The sequence below is a fragment of the Vidua macroura genome, chromosome Z (genome assembly GCF_024509145.1).
Source record: "Vidua macroura isolate BioBank_ID:100142 chromosome Z, ASM2450914v1, whole genome shotgun sequence".
NCBI classification, from domain to species: Eukaryota; Metazoa; Chordata; class Aves; order Passeriformes; family Viduidae; genus Vidua; species Vidua macroura.
This window is the reverse complement of record NC_071611.1, coordinates 70,184,998-70,211,781: the sequence shown is the minus strand read 5'-3', so window position 1 is coordinate 70,211,781 and position 26,784 is coordinate 70,184,998. Positions and strand designations below refer to the sequence as shown.

At 39.6% G+C, this 26,784-nt stretch overlaps 1 protein-coding gene across 3 annotated transcripts in view; it reads left to right on the top strand.

Annotated features, from left to right (window-relative positions):
- The first annotated feature begins 2,197 nt into the window (after nt 1-2,197).
- Nucleotides 2,198-26,784, top strand: part of FBXL17 (F-box and leucine rich repeat protein 17) — a 278,048-nt gene continuing 253,461 nt past the window's right edge. For all 3 annotated transcript variants that reach the window (XM_054003150.1, XM_054003151.1, XM_054003152.1), the window contains exons 1-4: nt 2,198-3,004; nt 15,840-15,962; nt 19,071-19,328; nt 20,056-20,187. In XM_054003150.1, the coding sequence (XP_053859125.1) occupies nt 2,273-3,004; nt 15,840-15,962; nt 19,071-19,328; nt 20,056-20,187 (1,245 nt within the window). In that variant the 5' untranslated portion in view covers nt 2,198-2,272. The remainder of the gene's footprint in view (nt 3,005-15,839; nt 15,963-19,070; nt 19,329-20,055; nt 20,188-26,784) is intronic.

Sequence of the window (26,784 nt, the reverse complement as noted above, 5' to 3'; positions counted from 1 at the left end):
TAGAGCACAGAACCACTGGCAGCCCATGGAAGATCCCATGCCGGGGCAGGTGGATATCCAAAGGCACATGTGATCCCATCAGAACCCTATTATGGAGCAGGCTCCTGACATGAGCTCTGGACCCATGGAAGGGGTCCACTCTGGAGCAGTTCTTGAAGTACTGTAGCCTGTCTGGGAAGGACACACATTGGAGAAGTTGAAGGCAACCAACATTTATTCTGAGTTCTGATTGGTTTGAAGATTTGACTTGGAATTTCATCTTCTTTTAATGTTGTTTCTGTTTTTCCTTACTGAAATAAAATTTTGCAGTCTGTGGGAGGAGGGAGTGTGTGAGCCACCACTGGCAGGCAGCTGGGACAGGCACAAACCAATGGCTAAGGCACAAAGAGTGAATTTATGTCCATTATCATGCTAACTGGAGAAACCCTGAAGCAACACCTGGGCTACACAAGTGCAGCGCAGGCATTGTTAAACTCAATCCATATATTAGGATGACTGGCCTGCTATTCACACAGTCTTACCAAGAGTTACTTCCAGCTGTCTTCTACTTTTCAACCCATTCTCCCAGCAGAGCAGAAAAGGCCTTGCCAATTTTTTTTTTTTTTTGCAAAGATTTGGTGTGGTTTATATTGATGAAGCTCATTGAAGTATAAAACCAAACAAAATATTTTATTGCTCTCCTTTTATCCAAAGGTATATTTAGTACTTTTCTCATAGGAAACATTTTTAAAGAGCTGCTGAAGACTAATAATAGAGGTAACAAACAAAAATAATAGCAGCATGGGTATTTTAATCCTAACATAACTTGTCCCTGGGCAAAAGGCCAAAACATGTGCTACACAATATAAAATACTGTGCATTTCTTCTCCTGCCCTTTGTTGTTTAATATTAGTACTGAGCCACATATACTCTAGCTATAACTTGCCTTCTCCTTCCCCAGACACCTTTTACTAAAGAAAAAATTGCACATATATTTAAACTACATATCTAAGACTACACGGCTAAGTCAACTGTTTAGAACTGAATGCTGAAACAAATTGCTTTTGCTGGGTGCTAAGCAGAGTCTTAATTAAAGCAGTGCAGCCTCCAGCAAGGATTTACACACCAGGGCACCTGCATCGAGGTTCAACACACTGCAGTTAGAGGTGAGTGTCAGCAGGAGGGCATAGAGGGCATATGAGCCCTGTTTCCAGATGTATAATGAATTAAAGCAGCAGAAAACAAGTATTTTCTGGAAAGTGCTGGTGGGAAAATGATGTTGACAGAAGAAAACTTGGAAGACTGCTCTTGGTGGTCTCTAAGCTTGTGTTGCTTTGCCACTGCAAAACCTCGGCCACTGTCCTGCACATAATGCGAGACCAATGGGAAGGGATCTTCTCACATTTGCCTACAAAGTGTAGCACAAAAAAAAATTATTTCAGTTCCTCAAAAATATGCATGTATTTTATATGTCTCATGTGTATATATATATATATATGGCAATGACCTAAGGGAGGGGGTCCAGCAGATGCCACAAAGATGATGATGGGCCTGTAGCATCTCTCTTGTAAGGAGAGACTGCAGGAGCTGGGCCCATTTAGTTTGGAGAAGAGTGAAAGGGGTTCTCAGTAATGGGTATAAATATCTTCAAAGCCGGTGCTAACAGGATGGTGCCAGACTTTTCAGTGCTGCCTAATGACATGACAAGGGGCAGTGTGGGCATAAACTAAAACACAGTTAAGTTCCACCTCAACAAGAACGCCATGTTGAGGGTGGCAGAGCACTAGAACAGGTAAGCCGTGCCGTCTCCCCTCTCTGAGGACATTCCAAACCCACCTGGACGCGTTCCTGTGTTACCTGCTCCAGCTGACCCTGCCTTGGCAGGAGGGTAGGTCGAGATGACCTCCAGAGGTGCCTTCCAGCCCCTAACGATTCTGTGGTAATGCATATACGCACATATTACAGGCGTACATGCCGTACGCGGTCTGTGGACCCGCGTTTAGACAGCGAGTGCACCGATGCGACACAGGGCGGGCACCCGCCCGCGGCCCAGCCTCCAACGGCCCAGCGCGGCCGCTGGTGGCAGCAGCGCCGTCCCGCGGAGCGCCGCCCCCGCTGCCCGGGGGAGGTCAGGCCGGCGGTAGCGGAAGCTTCTCCCTCCCTCCCGGCGTCCCGGAACCAGCCCCGCCGTCGCCGCCGCCTCCTGCGCCGGCCCGCCGGCAGCATGTCAGCTCCCGGCGCCGCCTCCCGCAGGTGACACCCGCCCTTCCGCTGCCGCCGCTTCCCTTCCTATATGGGCCACCTGCTCTCGAAGGAGGCAAGGAGCCTAAGCCGGGATCGCCGCCGCCCGCGGGGGAAGGTGCCGCCGCCGCGCAGCCGGAGCTGCTTCCTGCGCGGGCCCTGCATGCTCTGCTTCATCGTGCACGGCGCCAGCCCGCCCGCCCCGGAGCAGCCACTGCCTGCCGGGGACCCGCTGCTGCCGCCGCCGCCGCCCTACGTGTCGCTGACCGCCGCGGAGCAGCGCGTCGCCCGCCGCCTCCTGCGCCTGGCGCCCGCCGCCTGGGAACCTCCGGGCCGCTGCCAGCGCCTCTTCCTCTCCGGCCTGCTGCCGTCGCCGGTGCGGGGCCTCCTGGGGCCACCCGGCGAGGTCTCCTCCGAGATGGTGTGCAAGCGCAAGGGGGCCGGACTGCCCGCCTGCCCGCCCTGCAAGCAGCCGCGCTGTACCGCCGCCGAGCCCGAGCCCGGCGCCTGCCAGTGCCCGGCGGAGCCGCAGCTGCTCGCCCTGCCCGGCGCCACGGGGGAGAGCGGAGGGGCCACAGCCGGGCAGAGCGGGGGGGGACAGCCCGCCTCGCCGTCGCCTCCCACGGCCCAGGACGAGAAGGAGCAGGGCCGGGAGGGGGAGAAGGAGCGGGGCGGCGAGGCGGGCTGCGAGGAGCCGCTGGAGTACCCCGGCGACAGTTGCCGGGAGCTGCCGCCGCCGCCCACCCCAGACATCAACCAGCTGCCGCCTTCCATCCTCCTCAAGGTGGGTCGGGATGGGGGGATGGACGGGCCAGCTCTTTCCTTGAGGATTCGGGAAGGGGCTGTGCCAGCCCCCGGGGTGCCGGTGTCACCGGGCGGACTCAGTGCAGAGGGGAGCCGGAGGAGGCCGGGCCGGTCCGGAGCTGCCTCAGCGCCTGGCTTTGGGGAGACGGATAGGGTTCTGGGGTGTTGTTTGTGTCCCGTTCCGCGACCCCATTTGTTTGTCTTTGGAAGCGGTGTTGTGAGGCATTGCCTGGAGGTGCAGACACATAAATCAGCTCCAGAAGCTGTCTCATAGATGTTTTGACTGTACCCGTTAACTTAGTAAGGTGCCCTTCACAAGTCTACTTTTACTTGCATCACTGGTGTAGTACTGGCCAAGGGGGCCTGTCACTGTATTTATAGCTTCCCTGGGTGTTGGAGCTACATAGACAAGTTTTCAGTGTTGATTATTAAACAGTTTCTATTGCTGTGTATTGTGGATCAATATTGTGTTTGCCGCCGCCTTGAACATGCTTTCATAACCTTTTATGTGGTATATCTCACCTCTCCTGTCCCTTTTGCTCTCTTTCTGTTCCTTTAATACTGTTCTCCTTTGGAACTACTTTCCATTTTTAAGCTACTCTTTTGACCCTTGTGCTGACTTCCTTCAACTAAACATTAGCTAAAAAGAGGAGTCTAGGTGGATCTGAGCCAGTGATGTTTTCCATAGTCTGATGTTACTGTGCCTTTAAATTTTGGGAATAAGTTTTCAGGATTGCAGGAGTTTCTCAGAGGTCAGATGGCTGAACTTAAAGCAGGACGTAGTAATGGAGGCGTGAGAAACCTGACTCTTAGTGTTCATATTTTGCTAGTTGTACATCCAGTGTAGAAAGTACTTCCTGTACTCTTTTGTTGTCAAACAGTAACAACCTACTTATCTGTCTGTCTTGCACATAACACTAATTCTGTGGGAGCTTTAGTTGGTTTGAGGGTTTTTTGCTGTTGTTGTTTCTTGGTTTCATTTGTTTTTTTAAAACACTCATAAGTGTGTTAGTAATGTTTCATAGATATACTATGCAAATAAGAATTCATGAGCCATCATCTGAATTAATCTAATTTGTGATTACAAAATTGAAACTTTTCTTGTAGTTCTTCTAGAAGGGAATCAATTTGTTTGCCACTGTTATTGGAAGATAACTCTTTTCTTTGATATTTGGTTTTAGGATTTGAAACTGGACTCATTTGATTAGTGTAGCTAAAATACTTTTTGATCAATGGTGTGAGTACTTTTCTGTGGTTACTTTCCGTACTCAGTTTCACTTTTTGAAAAATATCTATCTATAACTGTGCCATAACTTTAATAGTGAAAGATGTCATGTCCAGATTACCTGTTTAGATGTTTAAATGTTATTTATTGTCTATTTCATTTCTACCTGTGCTTTCAAGGTTATGGGGGTTTTATATTTGGTTGTTTTTTATTTACAAAAAAGGGGGTTTGTTTTAACCCCGGGCAGCCACTCGCACACCACATCCACAGACTGGTTGGGTGCAGAATTCAGGGGAAAAAAGTGTACATTGTGGGTTGTGGTAAGAACAGTTTAATTACTGATGAAAAATAAAGTATGCTACTAACATATGTTAGTATAAAATGTTTGTATAAAAAGGAGAGCAAGAAAGAGAGATGCAGGTGATGCACAAAACATTTGTTTTGTACCAACTAAAAAGCATTGTTACCAGAAGCTGAGAAGAATTTTATCCTAGCTGAAATTGGTACAGACATCTACCTTCCTCAGTGATTTTGTCTCTACAGTTGTCCTGTATTCAGTTCCTTCTGCAATGTCTGAAAAAATAGGCCATTGTTTCCAGCATCATGGTAGGAGCCAACCTACTCACCCCCAAATTTGCCCTTCAATCCATAGTTGTACTAACGAGTTGGATTTGTGGTTTTGGGTTTTTTGAGATTTTTATATATATATACAAGATTTGTGTATCTTTATTATATATCTGTCTCATAACTATTCCATTGTTTTGGGTTTTTTGGTTGCTTCCAAAATATACTACTCTTGTTATGGAACTTTTAACTTCAGGTGTGTAATCAGGTGTCCTGTCAGCTGGATTTACATTTGCCTTCTTATGATGGATTTTGATACAGATAGAATATCCTAAATATAGTCCTTTCTCCAAAGGTATCATTTCATTATGAGAGGGTGGAAGATAAATATACCCAAAATCTTTTTACAGTAGGTGTAGGACACACAAACCTTAATGCAAGGACAAGAGATTCCATCCTGGGAAACAGCAGGAGACAGATCCTGATGGCTTTTTTCTTGATTCCCATGTCTGTGACCTTCTGATGCAGTGGTGCTGGTGCAGGAGTGGTTGTCACCAGTGTCTGTAGGTGGCCTCAAGACAAGTCCAAGGAAATATGTCAGGAACTCCTTTAGGAAGAGCTTGCCAATTTGTCTGCTCAGGTGCTGTTTAGCTGTTTACAGTGGTTCATTCTCCTCTAAGCCAAAGGTTTGGGATGGGTGGAAGGGTTTGTCAAACTGAAGTTTGCCTGCAGATGATTAGATGGGCCCTACTGGATTGGGAAGTTCATGGTGCAGTGTGTCAGTTGATCCTGTTTCCCTAGCTGGTGAAGAGGTATCCTGGTCAATGTGAAGCGATAAAAGAATGGTGCTTATTCCTGTAAAATAAAACAGAAAAATAAATCTTCCTGTTGTATCTGTTACCTCTTTACAGTGCTGCTGTTTAATCAAAAAAAGGTGTGAAATGGTCTGCAGACTGAGCCATGAACTTATGAGAGAGTGCCAGTTCAAACACTTCAGATTTCCTTTTGAGGTGTATTAACAGGAGTTCTGCATGTAAAACACAGAAGGGAAATTCTCTCCTGTGCTTGGTGCTTTTAAAGCCTCTGCTAGAGTAACTGCAGTAAGTTGTGGGCACTGGGATCTCCTTAGGAAATCCACACACAAATGTGAGAGGCATCAGAGGGTAGCTAGAGGTCATGTAAAACATGATCTATTATAGTAATTGGAAGATCCTGAACAAAGTGAGTGACAGTTGTTCATAAAGAAGACTGATATGCAATCTTTAGTGAAGAGAAAATTGATAGAAAGTTCAACTATGTTCCTGTCCCTTGTTGTACAGAAGGAAATCATTAGCTTAATTTGGGTGAGGTACTTTAAGGTTCTTTCACTGTATCATTTTCCAGGCCTTGGCAACAGTGGTTTCCCATCTCTAAGGTTATGTGACTGATGCCTAAAAAGGCTGATCTGGAACAGAGACTAGACAGAGCTAAATGGACAAAATAGGTATTTATTGAAAGGCCTTAAAAGGATACACCTTGGGCAGCACAAGAGCCTGGCCAGGTTGAATCCAAGATGGATCTCGGTCATGAGTTTTTACACTTTTATAATGTCATCAATGAGGTCCAATTTAATAAACCACAAGATTTAAAACTTAGCAGCAATTTTAATTGAGGTATAAAAGAAAATATAAAATAATAATAAAATCAAATATAATGAAGTAGTTACAAAAAGAAATTTGGCAGTGCTTCAGATAAAGCATAAGCAAACTGACCGGGGTACGGGGAGGACCTCTCACCCTGCCGCACGTACAAAAGGCAAAAGAATCCAAGCACAACTTCTATACTGTATGCTAATACATATTCATCAATAGTTCCTGTAAATCTCCTCCCAGTTTTGATTCTTGAAGTCTACGTCACCGTATTACACAGCGCATGTTCCCGTTGTTGCTGGGGGTCTTCTGCACTCTTCAGGGGTCATCTTGGATGAAGGCCGATGGTCTTCCTGGCTGTCCTCTGAATAACCTGGCAGGTTGTGCATGCACATGGAGCTTGGTGTTACATAAGTAAGCATTATGTTCCTGTTTTGGGTTCTCTATCTGGAATTATATCAGCTTCTTTGTCTTCAAGGCCGTTCTTGCCTAAGGAGTTGCCTGGACTTATCTTATTTTTATAAAGAATGAGTACATGTCTGTAGCACTGAACCTGTCAGTTTTGGCTTAGGGCTAATGCACTATAAAGGGAAGATAAGTGTGTGTGTGGGTATATATGTAGGTATGTATTTAAGGTAGGGTTTTCATAAGTATATTATTACTGTTATTTGAAGCACTATTGGCTCCTTTTCTTTTATCTTTACTCAGTGCTCTTTACTTAGTTTTCTTATTCTTCCCTTGTTGCACTAAGTTACAGGTTTTCTTTTGTTGCAATGATAACATGTTTTTTTAATGATAATGTTGATTGAAATAAAATGCATTGCTGCTGTCATTTTACTGCTAGCAATGAATTCAAGATCATCTGAGTAATGTGAAATGGCTTTGACAGACTAGAGATAGACCTTTAATTTTGTCTTTGATTTTATGAATGCTGGTGTATATACCTGAAAAGACTGCATGTGCATTTTATAGTTGCACTGTGATTTTCTTTTTTAATTTTTTTTTTAATTATTTTTGGCTAGTCAGGAGAAATAGGCATCAAAATACATCATTTGGATTGGACTTTATCTGCAAGGTCATTGAGTCACTTCTGTAATATTAGCTTTTTTTCCTATTTATGCTGGAGTTCCATCATATTATCCTGTGTAATGTTGAGTCTTACTTTTAAGTGTAGCAGTAAGAGATGTGGAATGGGTTTAGAATCTTTGTGACTGATGCTAGGAGGTAAAATGTCCTTTAATATCTCTATTAATTTGCCTGAACTCATTTTTCTGTAACAATGCTTAACAGAGCAATGTGATTTGTTACGGATTCGGTTTGGTTTTTCGGCTTCTTGACTATTTTTTGTTTTTCCCATGAAGCTTACTGTTACCCTGTGATTCTAGTGGGGAAATTAGGTTCACTGTGGTGAGGTTCACTGTGGTGTTATTGAGCTTCTGTAATGCAGTTGAGGGGCAAAATTGTGGAGAAAGGTGTGCCAGTAGAGTAGTAACTAAAGAGAAGACAGTATATGCTCATTATTTCAATGATAAATTTCTGAAAGATATTGTGAATTTTATGATTGATTTCAGAATTACAAAAGCAATTGTTTTGCTTTGCAGGGGTGTGTTTGAAAAGGTGGCTTTCAAGCCTGTAAATTTTAACATCACAGAATGAGCTATGTGATGGAGAAGAAATGTCGTGGAATGAAATTTCTGATTTTTTTGACAGGGATAGATGCCTTAACACCCATGGCTAGTAAAAGTTTCCCTAACGTTGTTTAGGTGTTGGCTTGGCTTGTTCAGCATCTCCAAAATGACATGTTATTGCATAGAGAAAATAAGAGATTACAAGTTGTGCAGTGTTGAAATGTAAAATAAATTAAATGTAACATCTGCTTTCATTCCCTAATCATTTATTGGTTTCTTTTGTTTAGGTTGCCTGACCCACGTTTGGTCTTTCACAGATTTTGCTTTGTTTTAATGTCTTTGCTTTTAAACTGGCATGGTGACTCAGAAGCACTTCCTGGTGTCTTTTAGTGAGGACAGTTGGGTTTCTGAGAGTAAAAACATTGTGAGATCCTGCAAGTAAAGTTACTCTGGTTATTGGTCAGGACTCTTCCTTTCCATTAGGAGGACAGTAATTTCTTACAGACAGAAGCTAATATTGTGGTTTACCTTGAAGCTAAGGCAATCTGTGAGTAAGTGGCTGGTAAAGGCAGTCTCTGTCTCCTTTTGCAACTTCTGGCTGTGTGTTCCTGACACTGGCTTTGTGCTCTGTAGAGTGATTGTGCGATTGCAGGAGGAGTAAATTCATCTGGCTAATCTGATGCCAATCTAACATCGCAAAAATTTCCTTAGATTCAGCTGCCTGAAAGGACTTTCTCTAAGTACAGTCACTAAATCCAGTGCTAAAATTCAAGTGACTGGCTGTAGGGGACTGGTAAACGGTTGTTATGAATGGCAACTTGCCAAGAGAATCCTAGCTATTATGTGAAATCACATCATCACTTTCCCTGGCTGGAACATTTTTTTGTAATCACAAGGACAGTTGGAGCTTGATTTCCTTCATGGGTGTACTGAGGTTTCTTTCAGAGGTGTGTGAGTTCAATGCTCACATCTCTTTCATAAACTCTGAATTATTTGTATTTCCCTTGTTCTTTTCAAATTATGTGTGAGCAAAGTGAAGAAATATTTTGAAGACAAAGCACATACTTGTTCTTCCTTCCTCGTCTCTTACGTATGATTCTTGAGTTTTCTGAAATAGAATGAAACAGCCTTTAATAAACATCTTAATCTGGTAGCTTAACTGCTCTATGCCTGCAATTAGCAAATACTGTGTTTTATTGTTCATAGTAAAATGTCATGTTCTTTTTGTCATATTGAGAAATATTTTTTTAAATGAAATTGTAGTTAGTTGCTGAAAAAAATGATGAAACAACTGAGCAGTTTTCCAAGAATGAATGTCTCAAGTTACTTAGGCACCATGAAATGCTTGAGTGTACATTTTATTGTTCATTTGTTGTTAATTCCTTAAGCTTTTTTTAGTTTCAAACAAATCTGCCTGATGCAGTGTAATGAAAACAGTTTTGTAGATACCTGCTCTTGAATACAAAAGTTTCTTATTGGTAGAGGAGAGTTTCATTCACAGAAATGATGTCTTTCAAATGAAAATGATGGACAGAAATAGGGGGTGTGTAGATTCACCTTTTACAGTTTCTTCTGATGTGAGGCCTATATTTTGTTCATGTCCATAGAGATATATGTGTTTCTTAAAGTTAGCAGTGTCTTTTTAAAGAATGGTATTAGCAATCAACTGAATTCTCTTGCATCCTTTTCTGAGGCAAAAGCTTCTTTAGTATATATGCTATCAATAATTCTAACTCCTTGATTATGGTTTTTAATTTTTTTAGATTAAGATTGTCTTTGATAAGTTAAAATTATTTCTTGAATTATGGTTATGTTTACTTTATATTTGATCTTGGTGATGTGAATTGCTTCTTAGAAAACTTCATGCTGAGGATATTATGTTAGCAACCACATAAACAATTTTCTACTACTGAGCTTCCTTTCGTAGTAACTTTAATGGATATGGTTGACTTTTCATGATATCCTTTGATTAAAAGTGCAGTTTTCTTCTTCACTTGATTCAGTTTGAGAAACTTGATTCAAGGCCAAAATTACAAAATATTTAAAGGCACACAAAATAAATTTAGTACAAGGATTTCTGATTTTTAAAAACTAATCTTTATTCTTTTAAAAAATATTTTTATAGGATGCTTTGTGCTGTTTTTTTGTTTTGCTGTTTTGTTTTTTTTTTTTTCTCCTCTGTTCCTGCTGAAATACTCTAACATTTCGCATAAGTGTTCAATATAATCTTTTTTAAACACACAGGTTGAACTCTCTAGCATACATTTGATATAGAAACAGTGGGGAAGTGTTAGGGGTGTAATGTCTGAGGCCCATTATGCAAGGACTTAGTGGTAAAGAAGAAAATTACACAGAATAACTTTATTTCTAGTTTTTCTGGTTGGACCCTTCACTAATATTAATCGGCATTTGCTTTCTCCCTTTCTCGTCCATTGTCTTACAAAATATTCTAAAAAGTTGAAGAAAACAGCAAAACTTGGTCAGGCACTTTCTTGGTGGTCTGAATTGTGCTGTGCAAGGGCTTGGTTTAGCTAGTTTAAAATCAATTGGGCATCACCTGATTCAGAATGGTGGATTAACTCACATGGGGTACTGTGGAATTAGCTGTGTTTTGTTGTTTAAAGGTAAAACAGTGTGGCTTTTCTCTTGTAAAGGATTTGTACGGGTGTATCTACCAACATAAAATTAGACTCTTTGAATTGAGTGAAGCAGATTGAATGTGATTTGACTGAAAACTTCCTGTATCTGTTAGTTGACTTTTGCCCTCATGGGCATTGCAGTTTTGTATTTTCTTTTGATGTAGGATCACTTCGGTTGGGATACATCTCTAAGATCATTAAATCCAACCATTAACCTGGTACTTCCAAGTCTACCCATAATCCATGCCCCTAAGTGCCACATCTACATGTCTTTTAAATACTTTCAGGGATGGTGTCTCCACCACTGACTTGGGCAGCTTGTTCCAGTCCTGGATAACCCTTTCAGTGAAGAAGTTTTTCTTGATGTCTAAACTAAACCTCCCCTGCCTCAGCTTGTGGCCATTTCAGTTTTTGCCTGGGAGAAGACCCTGAATCCCTCTGGCTACACCCTCCTTACAGGCAGCTGTAGAGAGCAATAAGGTTCCCCCTGAGCCTCCTTTTCTCAAGGTTGAAAACCCTCAGCTGCTCCCCATCTGACTTGGGCTCCAGATCCTTCACTAGCTCCAGTGCCATCTGGACACACACTAGCACCTCGGGGTTTTTCTTGTAGTGAGGGACTCAAAACTGACCACAGGATTGAGGTGTGGCTTCACCAGTGCCCAGCACAGGGGAATGGTGACTGCCCTGTTCCTGTTCCCACTCTGTTTCTGGAGTACTGCCATGCAAGCCATGAGCAGACAGTTTCTCCAGGAGAGTGCTGTGTCAAAGCAAACTGTGGCTGACAAAATACACAGCCTTTCACTTACTCCACCACACAGGTCGCCTGGTCATGGGAGGAGACCAGGTTGGTAAAGCAGGACCCACCTTTCACAAACTTGTGCTTACTCCTGGTTGTCCTGTATGTAACAACACTTGCGATGATCTACTCCATACCCTTATCCAGGACCAAGGTCTGATGACAGGCCTGTAGTTCCCTGGATCTTCCTTCAAGCCTTTTGTGTAGATGAACATCATGTGTTGTAGCTTTCAGTCAACTGAAAATGCCCCTGTTACCAGCTAGGACTGCTCGTGAATAATGGAAAGCGGCTTGGTGAGCACTTCCATGAGCTCCCTTGGGGCCCATGGATTCCATTTTGCTCTGTAGACTTGTGTGGGTCTAAAGTGGTGTAGTGGGTCACTGACTGTTCCCCCAGACAGGGGACTTCATACTTCTCCCTGTCCCTGTCTTCCAGTTCAGTGGGCTGGGCACCTGGAGAGCAACCAGTCTTGCTGTTGAAGACTGAGGCAAGGAAGGCATTTACTGGTCTTTAATGAGACTGTGTGAACAGTTTTATTTCAAAGCAAGAGCTTGTGGTTAAAGAATTTACTGTGTCTGGAAGATATGATAAGGCTGTCAGTAGGGAAGATCAAGTATCCTTAAATGGGATGTAGCCTGAAGGCTCAGAGACTCTCTTGCAGCCATTGAAGGGAAAGATAAACCCACTAATGTTAACAATGATATGAAAGGGTGAACCAGGAGAAACTGACATCTGCATTAGGAATTTGAGCTGAAAAAGGGTGAGATGAGAGAGAGCTGCTTTTCCAGAACTCTGATTCCTCTACCCCTGCCTTTTGCCAACAGAGAAGATAATGTAAAATGATTCTGTAGAAAGCTATTAATTTTTTTTTTCCTTTACTCTGCTGAAAGATATTCTGGTGTTTGGAAGAAGGATTAGACAGTTGAGGGGGAGCAAACTGAATGGTGGATGTAAGTGTAGATGTTTGAGTACAATCCTCAGGAATTAAATGTGCTAACTAGTACAACCATTGCCATCCAAATTATCTGTCATAAGCAGGAGTTAAATGAACAGGCTTGTGCATAGGAATGGTTTTAGCTTTCAGCTGTATTTATACATCCTTGGGAATTAGAAAATTTAAGCCACAATATCAGTGTGTGTCTAGAGAATAATACTGAATTAAAGAATGGTGGGGTCATCAATGTGAGTCAAAGTGTTTTATGCACTAGTGTAGTATTTGAATCATCAGCTCAATTAATCACTTAATGTAAGGGTGATATGCCACCACCTGGGATGTGTATAGTCCTTGCTACTAAATTCAATTTAGTGTAATTTATTATGTCATCTTTTAACAATTTCAAGCTCTGAAGATAAGCTGTTGTTTTACATGGCATTATTCAGCATCCTTTTATAGCTGGAACTTTTAGAGCTACTACAGATAATAAAACTGGCAAGGCCTTGTTTTTGAACACATCCTGCTTGTGTAACTTAGCTACTCCTGTGCATGCTGCAACTTCTGCAATGATTTGGGTCTCTCTTCTCATCCTGATGGCCTCACTGTTTTCGAAGAAGTCAGTTTGCAGCACCTGTGCTACTTAATTGTCTCTGCTTCTAGACTTTAGTACAGCATGGACTAAAGCATTACTACAAATGCTTTTGGACATTTTAAAGAATATTTTCTATGCAGCAGTACTGTTTGTGTCAAGTACTTAATCAAACTTGTTTCTTTTTTGTTTTGTTGTTGCTACAGCTGCTTCATGCAGGAGAAACAGGTCAGCCGTAGGTCTGTGATTTGTAAGGGCTTTCAGCTTTTGGTGGGATGGTAGCGTGGTGGGTTGATCGTGGCTGGACACTAGGTTCCCCTCCAAAGCCCTGGCACTCCCCTTCTTGACTGGTGAGAGAAAACATGAGGAAAGGGTGATGAATTAAGGACAGGGAGAGATCACTCAGTGATTACTGTCATGGGCAAAACAGACTGAACTTGGGGAAATCGGTTGAATTTATTACCAATCAAATCAGAGTATGATAATTAGAAGTAAAACCTAGATCTTTCCTAACTGTTTTATCCTTCCTGGGCCTGTCTGCACTCACAATTTTCTCTCTCCTTCCCCCAGCTGTTCAGGATGACCAGAGCAGGGGTTACAGTCAGTTCATCATACCTTGTTTCTACTGCTCCTTCTTCATCACATATTCTCACTCTGTCTCTGGTTGCATCTTGCTTCTGCTTAATGACAGTTTTTTCCTCCTTCTTACATTGTTCCAGAGGTGCTACTGCCATCACTGACTGTCTTAGCCTTGGCCACTGTGGGTCCATCTTGGGTGCTGGCTGATGCTGGCTCTGTAAGACACGAGGGAAGGTTCTAGCAGCTTCTCAGAGAAGCTGCCTTTGTAGCCCCCCAGCTCTCAAAACCTAGCAATGCCAACCCAGGATAAACAAAATAAAATACAGAAATTATTTATGTGCTTTCATTTTAACAGTGGCAGCTGTATTAGCAACAGTTTTACTGTACCAGGTTTACTATGTTCTTCAGTACTGCAAGCTTTGGTTTCTCAAAGGTGTTATTTCCACAAATAAACATATTTATTTCCCACTTGAGTAAAGATTAGTTGAAGTATTTTATGATGCCAACTTTGATATCCTTTGTTAATATTTATTGGAGTCAGTAAAATGTCTGTCTAAACATAATGTGGATCATGTTGCTTTCTTCTATTCTAAGGTTTTTATAACTGTTAAGATTCAGTCTTCTTTTTCTTGCCAGTAGCAGGACTTCAAGTTTCCTACTGTTCTTACTAACTTAGAATTACTGAGTGTCATCAGACTGTCACCTTTTCTCATGTTTAGAATTACACTTTTGCTGGAAATGTCAGATGCCAAATTACCACGTACTATTCAGTGCTTTTTTTCTGCTTGACTGCGGGCGATGGTATTTTTTGAGTGCTGATTGCAGCCACCTCCTGGTCCTCGCATGGTTTCACCAGTATGAACTGCAGGGAGAAAGCAGGCAGTGATTGTTTGCTCTTCTGTCTGCTGTGTTTAACTGGCTGCCTAATGAGGAGGAGACACTGACTCTGGTAATAGCCAAGCAAAAGCCTGTGGGGAAATGGGGTTCACGCACAATCCTTCAACACTGAGGTGTCTTGCATAAGAGATTGCAAGTTTCTCATAGCTAGAAAAAGAGGAGAATGATAAATCTTGCAAGCATGTACAGAGCATCATGAATTTGACCCCTTCCTCTCTTATTAGAGCTCTGCTTTATCAAGGGGTCTTATTGGGATATACATATTTAAAACTGCTGGGGTAAGCCATCCCCTAGAACAAGGGGTACAGTTCATGGTTGTTATTCTCGACAGTTTGTTGTCTTGTCTGTTCCAAAGACCACCAATGAACAAAGTTCTTTAAGTTACCATTATAGTTCAATGCTTCATTACTCTTCCTTTTTTTTTTTTTCCTTTGCCATCCCTTTTTCTTGGTGTTTTCATATTTTCTTGAGAAAATTGCCTGAGATGGGCAATAGTACTTCTATTTAGTAGTTGATGTCCTCAGATCAGTGTTTTGCATGTGTTACAGACTATACTCCTGTGTAGGTATAATGCCACTACTGCCTTTTCTCATTACAGGATCACATGTAGATTTAAGTTCATTTGTACTGACAGGGTACCTTCGTGTGAACTCTTGACAGACCCTAGTTTTATATTTATTAATAAACAACAGTGTTTTTAAGAAAGGGGTGAATGTAATGCATGCTGTGGCAATTTATGGTCTTGCTATAAAGTTACAGTTTATTCTTTTTTTGCCAGCTGCTATAGTGCATAAAACCTTGGGGTATAAAAGGCTAATTTTGTGCTTCAGTTCTCTTCTATGACACTGATTTACTCTGCTAATGTACTCTACCATCCCATGCCCCCTTCCCACAAGACCTGATGTTTTAATATCTTTAAGACTCTTCTTACCAGTTCAGTTTAAAAATAAAAAGAAAGGTTTCCCATCCATTTCAGGATGGGAATGAAAGCACTTTTTAAATGGCTTGCAAATAACACTGAGCTAATTTGTAATTCTTTAGGTGTGCCATTTCAGAAGCACTTCTGAAACTTAGTCTATGAAATGAGTACTTAGGATATATTCTATTGTTGGTTATATTGTTGGCTAATATGACTTACTAATATTGTCAGTTCTTGTGGGATGTAGGTTTTTTTGTTATTGTCTCTGACTAATCAAGCGGGGGGCAAGTTATAAATCTGTGTGTTATAATGCATGCTAATACTTTTCTGTCTTTTACAAGATGTATTGGTAATAAAATATTTCTATCTCTAAAATATGATTACGTGTGACAAATTTATTTTTTCTTTCTTTACAGATATTTTCCAACTTATCTCTGAATGAGCGTTGCCTTTCAGTGTCATTAGTCTGTAAATATTGGCGTGACCTCTGTTTAGATTTTCAGTTTTGGAAGCAACTGGATCTCAGTAGTCGTCAGCAGGTATGAAAATATCACTGTGGAATAATTGTTTTCATGACTCAGAATTTGTTCTTGGAACTTGTATTTTTGACGAGGGGTAAACAAAAGAAACATATAAAATGGTGATATCTGTAGTTGCACGGATTTTTCTGCTATTTGCTGAAAATGTCTGGACCCTTAGATTGGTTCCTTTAAATATAGTATATTTTGTCTGAGATCAGTTATTAAACAATGTGAGCACAAAAGTGCTATTTGAAATGGGTTGTGGGTTACCTGTTGCAGCTCTGCATCAAGTGGTCTGGAGCTGTGAGATGTCTTATTAATTCAAAGACAAACATGAACATTTCTGAGGATGCTGTAGTTAGAAGAATGGTCACATTTGCACGTGGTGCTTGCTCTGTTTGTTTTAACAAATTTTCTTTATTTTATTCTTCAGCTGGTATGGCTCCTACTCATTAGAGAAAAGACTGTTTTTTTATTTTTGGTGTTTTGGGGTTTTTTTAGGCTTTTAGCCAATCCTAGAATGAAATATTTGTGGATTTAATTTAGTGAGATCCCTAGGAGCCTAGCCTTAAATTGTACAGGGTAACTTCCCTCCTTGGAAAGCTTTAGGGATACCAGTATTGTTTGGCCACTGACCTTGGGTTTCTTGTTGAGTAGTGACTTGCGGGGGTCTATAAACTGCATCTTGAGAATTTAATGAAAATACAGGGTGCAGAGAAATAACAACTGGATGGTTGCATTTGAAGAAGGATTTTTTTTTCTTTGCAATTTGTCATTTTTGTGGTTTAATCCCAGCCAGCAGTCAAGGCCCAGGTAGCCAGCCCTTTCTCATTCCCCCACCAGTACAGTTGAGGAGAGAACTGGAAGAATAAAAGCTACATAATTCATGAGTTTAAAGAGTTTAATAGTGAAAGCAAAATTACACACACATACACAAAACAAGCATGACAGAGAATTAATTCACTGCTTCCTACCTGAGCAGGGCCCCATCGTGCTTGAGAAGACACTTCTCAATGATTTGAGAAGACAAACACCATCACTGGAAATGTCCTCCCCTTCCACCTTCTTCTGACTGACTGACTCACTTATCACTGACTGACTGACTTATCACTGACTGTGATGCCACATGGTCTGGAATATCCCTTTGGTTAGTTGGGGATTACCTGTCCTGGCTGTGTTCCCTCCCAACCTCCCAGCCTCTTTGCCAGTATGGCCAGGTGAAAAGCAGAAAAAGCCTTGGCTCTGCGAAATCTCTGTTCAGCAATAAGAAAGCCAGCACAAATCCAGAACATAGTTGCATACTAGTCACTGTGAAGAAAATTCTACCATAGACAAAACCAACACAGTTCTTTACCATTTTAACACCTGCTTGATGAAAAAGCAAGAAAAAATATCTGACTTGCTACAAACAAAAACCATTTTGAATGCAGGAAAGACTTTTCCTCAGCTGTGTAAGACAAAAATCAAACGGGATTCGTGTTGCTCTCTTGCCCTCTTTGGTTAAAGCTGCCAAATGATGGGTAAATATTTCTGAATGGTAGGATTGTTTTCTTTTAAGATTATTGTCACTTTGGCTGACTACAATATGTACAGATACAAAATGGATGGAATGTTTTTTTTGAAAGGTGATAAGGAAACTTTGCTGTCTGAGCACCCAAGGGCTGCTCTGTCAGCCACACTGGCACCACCTGCTTGGGACTGAAGCCCCTCTGCAGAGGCAGCCCCAGGGAGGTGATGGATGCCCTGCTTGGCTCCCTCCACACCCCACAGTCAGACCACTTTCCTTACTGCCTCGACTTCAGGTTTCCCAGAGCAGAGTCTCAGATCTCTGGCTCCTTAAAATAATGTAATCATTGTGCAACAACAGAATAACACCTCAGGCTGGAGGAGGAGGGGCCCAACAAAGGAATGCTGGTGCTTTTATACTCTCATAGTCTGTGCATAGGTACATCTGTGCTCTTGGCTCCTGCTGTATTTCTGAGTGTCCCTCACCTGGCCGTGCCACAGGTCTTTGTGTCCTTTGTTGTACAAAGGGCTGGCACCAGTTCATAGCCTTTTGCCTGTGGCTGTGCCACCTGGAGCTCAACTGCACACTGAGCTATGTGCACTGAATGTATTCCTCAACAGTTCTCCCTTTGATTAAATGGAGCATATATATTAAAATAAAAAAAGAATAATATATTAATATTATTCTTCTGCTAATATATTAAAATGAAAAAAGAAAAGTTTTAAGACATTGAAACACTGCCCTTCCATACAGCATTACTACAAGTAAGAAACATAATGGAATGAAGACTAACACAATTGCCATAGGGCACAAATGATTATCAGTGTGAAATCACATGTATTTCAGTAAACAAAGGCAGTAATATTTGGTGGCTACAAGTTACATAGTTCTGTTATTAGTTGATATTCTACTTTCTGTTGGTTAAATGATATCTGCACTTCTTATGCTAATTATTCCACATACTCAATCCTTCTGGTCTTTTGGGGGTTGGCTTTTTTGGTTTCTTCCTTATCTAAGAAGTTCTGCCAAATGTCATTGTGGTCTGTGAATTCTGTGTTCTTTGTGTGCACTGTCAGTAGTACATTACTCTCCCTAAGCTTTGTTAACCTTCCCTTGGAGTTGAGGTCATTGAGGCACATCAAGCCCTAAACCTTAATAAGGCAATTCTACCAACAAGTAATTTATCTTTCTAATGCCTGGACATCACAGATAGTCTGTTCATGGCTAAAAAGAGAAGTAGGTCTGTGGTTACCCTTCTAACTCTGGAGCTCAGTCTGGTACTTGAGAACTTCTGTCAAGCTGGGCAGCCATTTGGGATTCTTTTTGTGGTGACATAAATTCCTGCAACTGCCCATCTTTTCTGTACTTGTCTAGCTGTTGCCTCTGCCTCTGTGAGCTTTATCATGAAACCATCTAGCTACAGACTACATAGTATGCCTGTATGAAGCAAACCAATTACAGTAAAATATTCAGCCATAGGTAGTATTTGTAAAGGAGTATAGTTTCATTTTTCCTATAGCTTATGGAAATGCATCTTACAAATAGCCATTTTTCTCCTAATGACATTAAAGATCTTTATGGAAAAAGTTATATATGAGTATTTGTTTTTTTCTTTGCAGGTCACTGATGAGCTGTTGGAAAAAATAGCATCAAGAAGCCAGTATATTACTGAAATCAATATTTCTGATTGTCGCAATGTGTCTGATACAGGAGTATGCATTTTAGCAATTAAATGTCCTGGGCTCTTAAGATATACTGCCTATAGGTGTAAACAGCTTTCTGACACCTCTATTATTGCAGTTGCCTCTCAGTGTCCTCTTCTTCAGAAAGTGCATGTGGGCAATCAAGACAGACTCACTGATGAAGGCCTGAAGCAGGTAACCATCCATTCCACAAATTCCTTCTGTAAACTTAGTATATTTCAGTTTAGCAAGAAGAAAATACCCTTTCATAGAATTTAATGAAAATTACGAAAAATCTCTGTTTTAAAAGTTGACGTATGGAGACTTTTTTTTGGTGCAGTAAATGCTGCTGTCTAGAGACTGCACATACTTTTTTTATTCTTTTTAATGCCCAGGGATTGAATGATCGCTTTTGTAGTTACATGTGCAGTTTTACATTCTGTACTTCACTTCTGTTGTATTCAATTTTCCTGAGCTTGGTTGCTATTCAAACCCTGTGTTTAAGTAACTCATTTTTGCTGCATGAATGTTGAAGGTGATTAAGATCTTTATTTGTTGGATGTGCTGGAAGGTTTCATCAACTCTCAGAGAGTGTTAAAGGAGCATTTAGGACTTAGGGTAAATCAAATAAGCTGTTGAGCATAAAGGCATTGTTAGCTACCAGTACACACAGTAAATAACTTAGTTCTTATTTTGTTGACTGTAGTTAGCAACTTCATTTTGTCATATGTGTAATTAGAATCTTTCTTGTTTGCATACAGTGTTTCAAAGCCTGAAAAGAAAGATAATTTTTAATGGGGAGTGGAGAAGCAGAAAAAAATATTTTCTCCCATCTCTTCATTGCAGTCAAATATTTTCTCTCATCTCTTCATTTCAGTCAAATTCTGTTGTTTTTTTTTCCCTTTGATTTCATTAATTGCAGCTCGGTTCAAAATGCAGGGAATTGAAAGACATACATTTTGGGCAATGTTACAAGATCTCAGATGAAGGAATGATCATTATAGCTAAAGGCTGTTTGAAGCTGCAAAGAATATATATGCAAGAAAACAAATTAGTAAGTACATCATGATTTTATTCTTCCCAAGGCATTTTTTGGTTGTCAAAGCTTTCTCTTGCTCTTTACCCTGTAAAAATTTTCTTTAAAATGGCTGCTTTTTGCAAGTGAATTGCTTAAAAGTGTTCCTGGCTGTGAAAATTGCAATTCTACTGAGATGGCACAGAAGGTGATGCAAAGTACAAGTTAAGCGAAATGTATTAACGTCTTGTTTTTAACATGGTATTTCGCAAGTAATTGTTTGGGAGGTGCGTGGTTTGTATAGGAAAATACTTAGTTCATATTGAATGTTTATTTTGTTTCTACAAGTGCAGTAAAAAGTGCAAACAGCTAAAAGATTTTTGGAGCTTGGGTTCTTGATTACAAGTGATACACACTGATAGTATTTTCTTGAAATATGTCACTTTCTCATCACGATGGAGTAGTGTGCCTATGCTAGTAGAAGGAAGTTGTTGAGAAGGAACAAAAAAATCTTGCATCCTATTCCAAGCAGTCTCCAAAATGATGGTTTCTATTGTAGAAAGAGAGTGGCTTGCAAATGGTATAGCACAACACTGACTAAGGTTTTTTTTCTAAATTTCATTTTATTTTTTCAAATTTGTTTATTGCAAGAAAGTAAAACTTGTTTGCAGTTGAATTTTTAACTGTCAGCTAACATCGTGGTTATAACCTTTGTTTCAAAAGTGCTGAATTGGAACAAATAAATTGTGTTTGTAAGAAAACAGCATACCTTGTATTCAAGAATCATTTGATATTTGACTTCAAAAAGACAAAGAAATGGTAATGCTAAATATTGGGGTTTTTTAAATATAAACCATTCTCAAATCAACAAAGAAGGAAAAAGGCAGCCAGTTATTGGTTTTGATCAGAACTGTAGAAAGTTGAAAAATAGGAGATAGAGACCTAAACTGAGATTTCTGTGTAGTTTAAATGCAGAAAAAACCCCTCCTCTTGTATTGAAACACAATCTTGAATACTGTCAAAGCTAGTCCTTCTTACCTTAATACATACAAAGCTTTAAATATGAAAAAGAAAAATAAATTTTCTGAGAAGGCTGGAAGGAAAAACATCTTCTTTCCTTCTCTGGAAAGAGAAAGGTGGGTTAATTAAAATTATCTGTCTTTGAAAGGAAGAGGAAAACCTTCAAGATTTGCATAGTTGCATGTGAAAGATGGCTTAATTGTAATTAAGAAAGTAGTGTATTTAAATATCTGCATAAGTGCTTGATCATTGGAAAATATGGAGGCAAGGTATTAACTTTCCTTGTAGATGCATCTTAGAGTTCTCATCATTCAAGTTTTTATTCTCTTTGTAGCGTGAAATGTAACCTAAGAAGTTGTTATTGCAGTTAGTAGCACTTAAAGGCTTCGTAGTTTTAGTATCTGAAATGTCATCAAAGTTCCTGGTTGAAATGGAACACAGGAAGTATTTTAATCTTTTTTAAGGCAATCATGAAATATGTTCTTAACTTGCATTCTACTTGATTGCTTCATTGTTGAAAACATAACATTGATTTTTAATTGCAGGTAAGACAAAAATATTTTCTGTCAAATAAATAGGAAATTCCTCTTAACTTTGCCCCTTCTAGTAATTTGTCTAGTGACTTATCAAAAGTGAATTTTTGCCTAGTTTTTCATGAATTTAGTTTCTTTTTTTAGTACCTAATTATACTTAAATTCCCACCCATCCTTAATTTTTCACGGGGAAGAAAAAGTCTTGGGGCAAACTTGGTGTAGCTCTGTAAAATTAAAATTCAGATTAATAGATCTTCATATGTACAAATGAAATAAGTTTCGAAGCTGTTATGAACTGTTGAATGAGCTGTTATGTATTGAATCCTTAGAATAAAATAACACTTGAACAATACCATTAGATGACAAAGCTGAAGGAGCTGCTGTGCTTTCCCTTTACTAGGGATGAGAGACTTTCAGATCTTGCTGGCAGTGTAGTTTTGTGTGATGAACCAAGACAACTTTTGAGAGGTTCTCATGCAGTTGTAAAGTAGAAAATTTTACATGCCAAAATAAATTAAAAATACAGAGATTGTTTAGTTGTGGAATTACCTTAAAAGGGAGTAATGGTTGGCAAATGGTTTTTCAAATTCTGTGGGTTACTTTTCTCCCTTCGAAAAAATCTCCTTAATATTTAGTGTGGCATATATTACTTCCTGCTCCTCTAGTGAAGAAGGTGGTTTGGGGAGATATGTGTTGGTGTGTGTGTATTTTCGAAACGAATTAGTATTCATTCTCTGAAATCAAAATATTCTGTGGCAAGAAAAGTGTAATTGACGTACAAGGGCTTGGTCTGTGTATTTAAAGTTCATACATTGTCAGTGTGCTAGAAAGAGGACTCCTATTCTTCCCTTTTAAGCAACTACTGTAGCATCCATGTAAATAATATAATAGTCTTGAGTTTTGCATTTTCTTGTTTATTCCTTTCTCAGAGGTACTTAAAATCATGTATGTGACTCTTACAGGCAATTTCTGTTAATTTCAAAATGTGTAGTGCATTACAGATAGTACATGATGGTTGAGTTTTCATATAGGTTTGTCTCACACTAATGGATTTTACACTTCAAAAATACATCTAGGCAGAGACAACCATCAGCTAAATAATGCCTTTGTGAGTGTTACTTTGCAGTAAAATGTGTGTAGATCAGGCAACACAGTTCAGTTGCTTCATCTGTTGCTAAGTAACTCCATTATCAGACTGCTGAGCAGAAGCAGAGAAAGGAGAATTTATGTTCTGATTGTTGAGTATGCTAGGCATTTCACAGAAAAATAGACCTTTTCCTATCTTTGAAGTGCTGATTATGTCATGGTAATAAGCAAAAACTGCAATTAATAAATGGGACAAAGGACGTAGGAGGAAAAAGTTAATGTTGCTTGGCTAACTCAACAATGGAAGGTTGTTGTTATTTGCATAACTGTTTAGGATTTGTATCTCTTCAAAACATGTTTATTTTTCCTCTGTCCCTTGAATTACAGAAAATTATATGCTGAGCCTCTTCTCTGAAGCATCCTGGCCAAATTTGGAACCTAGTTAAAAAAAAAAAAATTGTAGGACTTATGAAGTGCCACTGTATGGTCTCTCTTGATCTGCCCCCAAGCAGTCTGATGCAATTGAATAATCTCACAGAATTTCAGTGTAAATGGAAGAACAGGTTATAGCTCTGTCCAGACAAAACTAGAAAATGTCTTAATTTCTTGGCTGAGTTTAATTGGACTTCTTATTTTATGGTTGTGACTGGTATGGTATGCTATAACTTCTGTGTTTGCATTATGTGAATGTTCAATTTGAATGAAGCTGGTGGGTTAATTTCATTGTTATCTTTGTACCAATTGCTGTTTTTAATCTTTCCACCTGACACAAAGAGTACTTAGCTTAGGTGCAAAGTCAGAGTACTGTTCCACCCTAACGTTTAATACTCTAGCTGAGACACAGAGTGGGGGTACTTCACCTGAATGGCTTCTATTGCAGTAGAAGAGTGGAGTCCTAAAATGTTTTAAAGGTTTTGTGAGATGCAGAACTCAGTGATTACAGGGATTACAGTGCACCCAAATGAAAGGTTATCTCCAGAAGCTTTTGTACAAGCTGTTTTCCTTATTTCAAATAGAGGAGATCTAGACTTAGGAACTCAGTGTAGAGCTGGAGAAAACTCTTCTCCACTTAACTAAATTGATTTTACGCACTATTTTCTTTTCAATTACTTGTCCTTAACTGGGTAACTTAATGGCTAAAATCATGATATATTGCGTGCTGAAACTTAACAGGTGGTAGTTACAAGTTATTTCCTTCCTATTCCATGCAGTGTCTGTGTTTTGGTGGTTTTTTTTTTTTTTTTTTTTTTTTTTTTTTTTTTTTTTTTTTTTTTTTTTGTGAACTAGATATGGGTAATGAGGGAGACCTCCTAAAGATAAAGAGAGGTGGAGTTTTAGATATTGTAAGAGAATGACAACATTCCTACCTCTATACTTTGTTCCCCTGCTTTCTTTTCTCTTTTACAAGCTATTATAGTAGCTGCTGTGGCAGCACTTCTTCCTTTCCAATAAAATAATGTTGTGAAGTGGATCCTTAAAGGCAAATAATACATTTGATGGTTCCCAAATATGTTCATTAAGACAGTTAGAATATAACTTGACCATGTTTCTGTTTCTTTGTTAGACTCTTGAGTCTTCAATTTCAAGATAACCAAGTTTTGGCCCAGTTGGCAGTATGCTTGACATGTGATGACACTTTAAGTACATATTTTACAGGTGGCTATTTAGCAGTTTTTTAAGATGAGTATTCTGTAAGTATTCTGCTTGCTTACCTTTGCAGTTTGCAGCAGACAAGAGTTTAAATTCTAGTTAACTGTGATGCTATGTTTGATAGAAACTACAATGCTTAAGATATGTGAAAAATATGCTTTAGTTTCAGTAAAAAAGAATTAAAGCAGACTAAATAGAATATTACAGATTGTCACACATTTAAACAGTTAACATATGCTTTTACAGCATTGATTTGAATCAGCTTAGTATAAAATGCATACTAAAAATAAACTTAATTCTCATATTTTCTGAAAAAGCAATATTGTGTAAGCTGATACATTTATTTTTATCTTTTAATGATATTCCCCTCCCACTTCTGTTTTTACTTTGGGAATCATTTCCCTTCCTGTTTCGTACCTGTCATCTACAAAACACTTACTTCAGCATTGTGCCTTGTGTCACAAACATTGAGAGGAGAGATTATTTGCTTTGACTTTAACCTAGGAAAATTTTTTCAGGAAGAAAGTATTATAAGGCATATAAACTGTGCAGTGTCAAATGTTTAGAATGTATGGAAATAACTTACTTTGTTTCAATGGTAACAGGTAAATGAAAGAAATTTTTTGGGAAAAATATTCCAAAAGAATGTAATTTCCCTGTCTTTTTTCAATCCCCCACAATATATTCCATATGCTATTTCTCCTTTTACATGTGGTTGCTGAAAACTGTTCTACTTGAAGAAATTTCAGAAAAAGAATTGATTTCCCATGTTTCTGCAGGCATACTTTCCCAATATACTTTTGAACCACTTTATTTCATTATTTGAAGTTTTGAAAATAACTGTAGTTGTTCCAGACTTTCCCCTTTAATTACTATTTTTACAATTAAACCCCCATGTTCAGAAGGACCTCGTTTCTGGTTTTCTTTGCAGACACAAGCACCTCCTTCTTCTTCAGATGTGACCTAGGTTTCCTTCAGTAGAATCTCGGACATTGGATTTATAAAAATAACAGGTTTAATAGAGATACAGCATCAGGTCAGCGAAGGTTGGGTGCCTTCAAATGCCTTCAGAACAAAGAAAACCCCAGGCAATTATACCCTTATGACTTATGCCTCCACCTCTCACACACTCGTCTCATGCCTTGATCTAATGGTGATTTTTGGTTTGTGGTCTTCTAGCACTTTCCTGGTTTCTTTCTCCATGTCCACCACACAGGCAGGCCCTTGATTTCTTGTGTCACTGAGTTACAGCTTCTGCTGACAACGGTAGCCTCCTTATTTTCTGTTTCTTTTTTCAGGTGCACCTGCACACTGGCAGAGGATGGAAAGCTAAAAAACCACTAGTCTTAATATAATAAACATTGCCTAGCAACAACCAAAATGTCACTATGTTATCAATATTCTTTTCATACTAAAGCTAAAGCACAGCACTGTACCAGTTCCTAGAAAGATGACTAAGCAAATTAGTTATTCTGGATGAAAGCATATATAGGTCTAAGTTCACAGCTCCTGGCCTAAGGCTTCAGCAAATCCAGCTACTGATGCTAAGCAAGCAACACACTAAATCTCACAGCTTTGTAACTTCATGTAGCTCATCCTACTTAGGACTTGTTTATGCTGAATGACCAGCATCTCTCAATAACTAGTTACTTGCTAAAAGTTTATATACATATTTAGGAAGTTTGTGGAGTCATGGAATAGTTTGGGTTGGAGGGAACTTTAAAGAGGTGTGGTCCCAACCCCACTACCACTACACCAGTAGGCCAGGTGGCTCAAAGCCCCATGCAACCTGTCCCCTTCCAGGCATGGGGCAGTCCACAGCATCTCTGGATAACCTGGTCCAGTGCCTCACCACCCTCACAGTAAAGGACTCTGTACATACTGAGATGGATTTCTCTCTTGTGTACACTTTGTATCATAGCTTTGGATAATGATGTTTCATCTTCTGTCAAGTACTAAATTAGAGATTTCTAAAGCAAAAACCTCGTGCAGCTAGCATGCTGGTAGTATGCATTAGTAAGGATGAAGTCTCTCTTGTATTTTAGTTTCTCAAACACTTTACATACACACCAGAACCACCTAATGTACCATAAAGGTAAGGTTCAGCATTTTAAAAATGTGTTTTACAGCTATACTGATACTAAGATGAGGTGTGATGCTTTCATGAAAACTACGTGAGACATCTGTCTGGTAGTAAAAATGCTATGGAAAAGTTTGTCTTTTGACAAGCTCTTCTGAAGCATTTACTTTATTAATTTTTTAACAACATAAAATGATTCAGTCAATTTCTTAGAAACCTTAGAGTTGAGCTTTTTTTTGTCTTTTGTCTTTTTTTGTTTAGATCTGT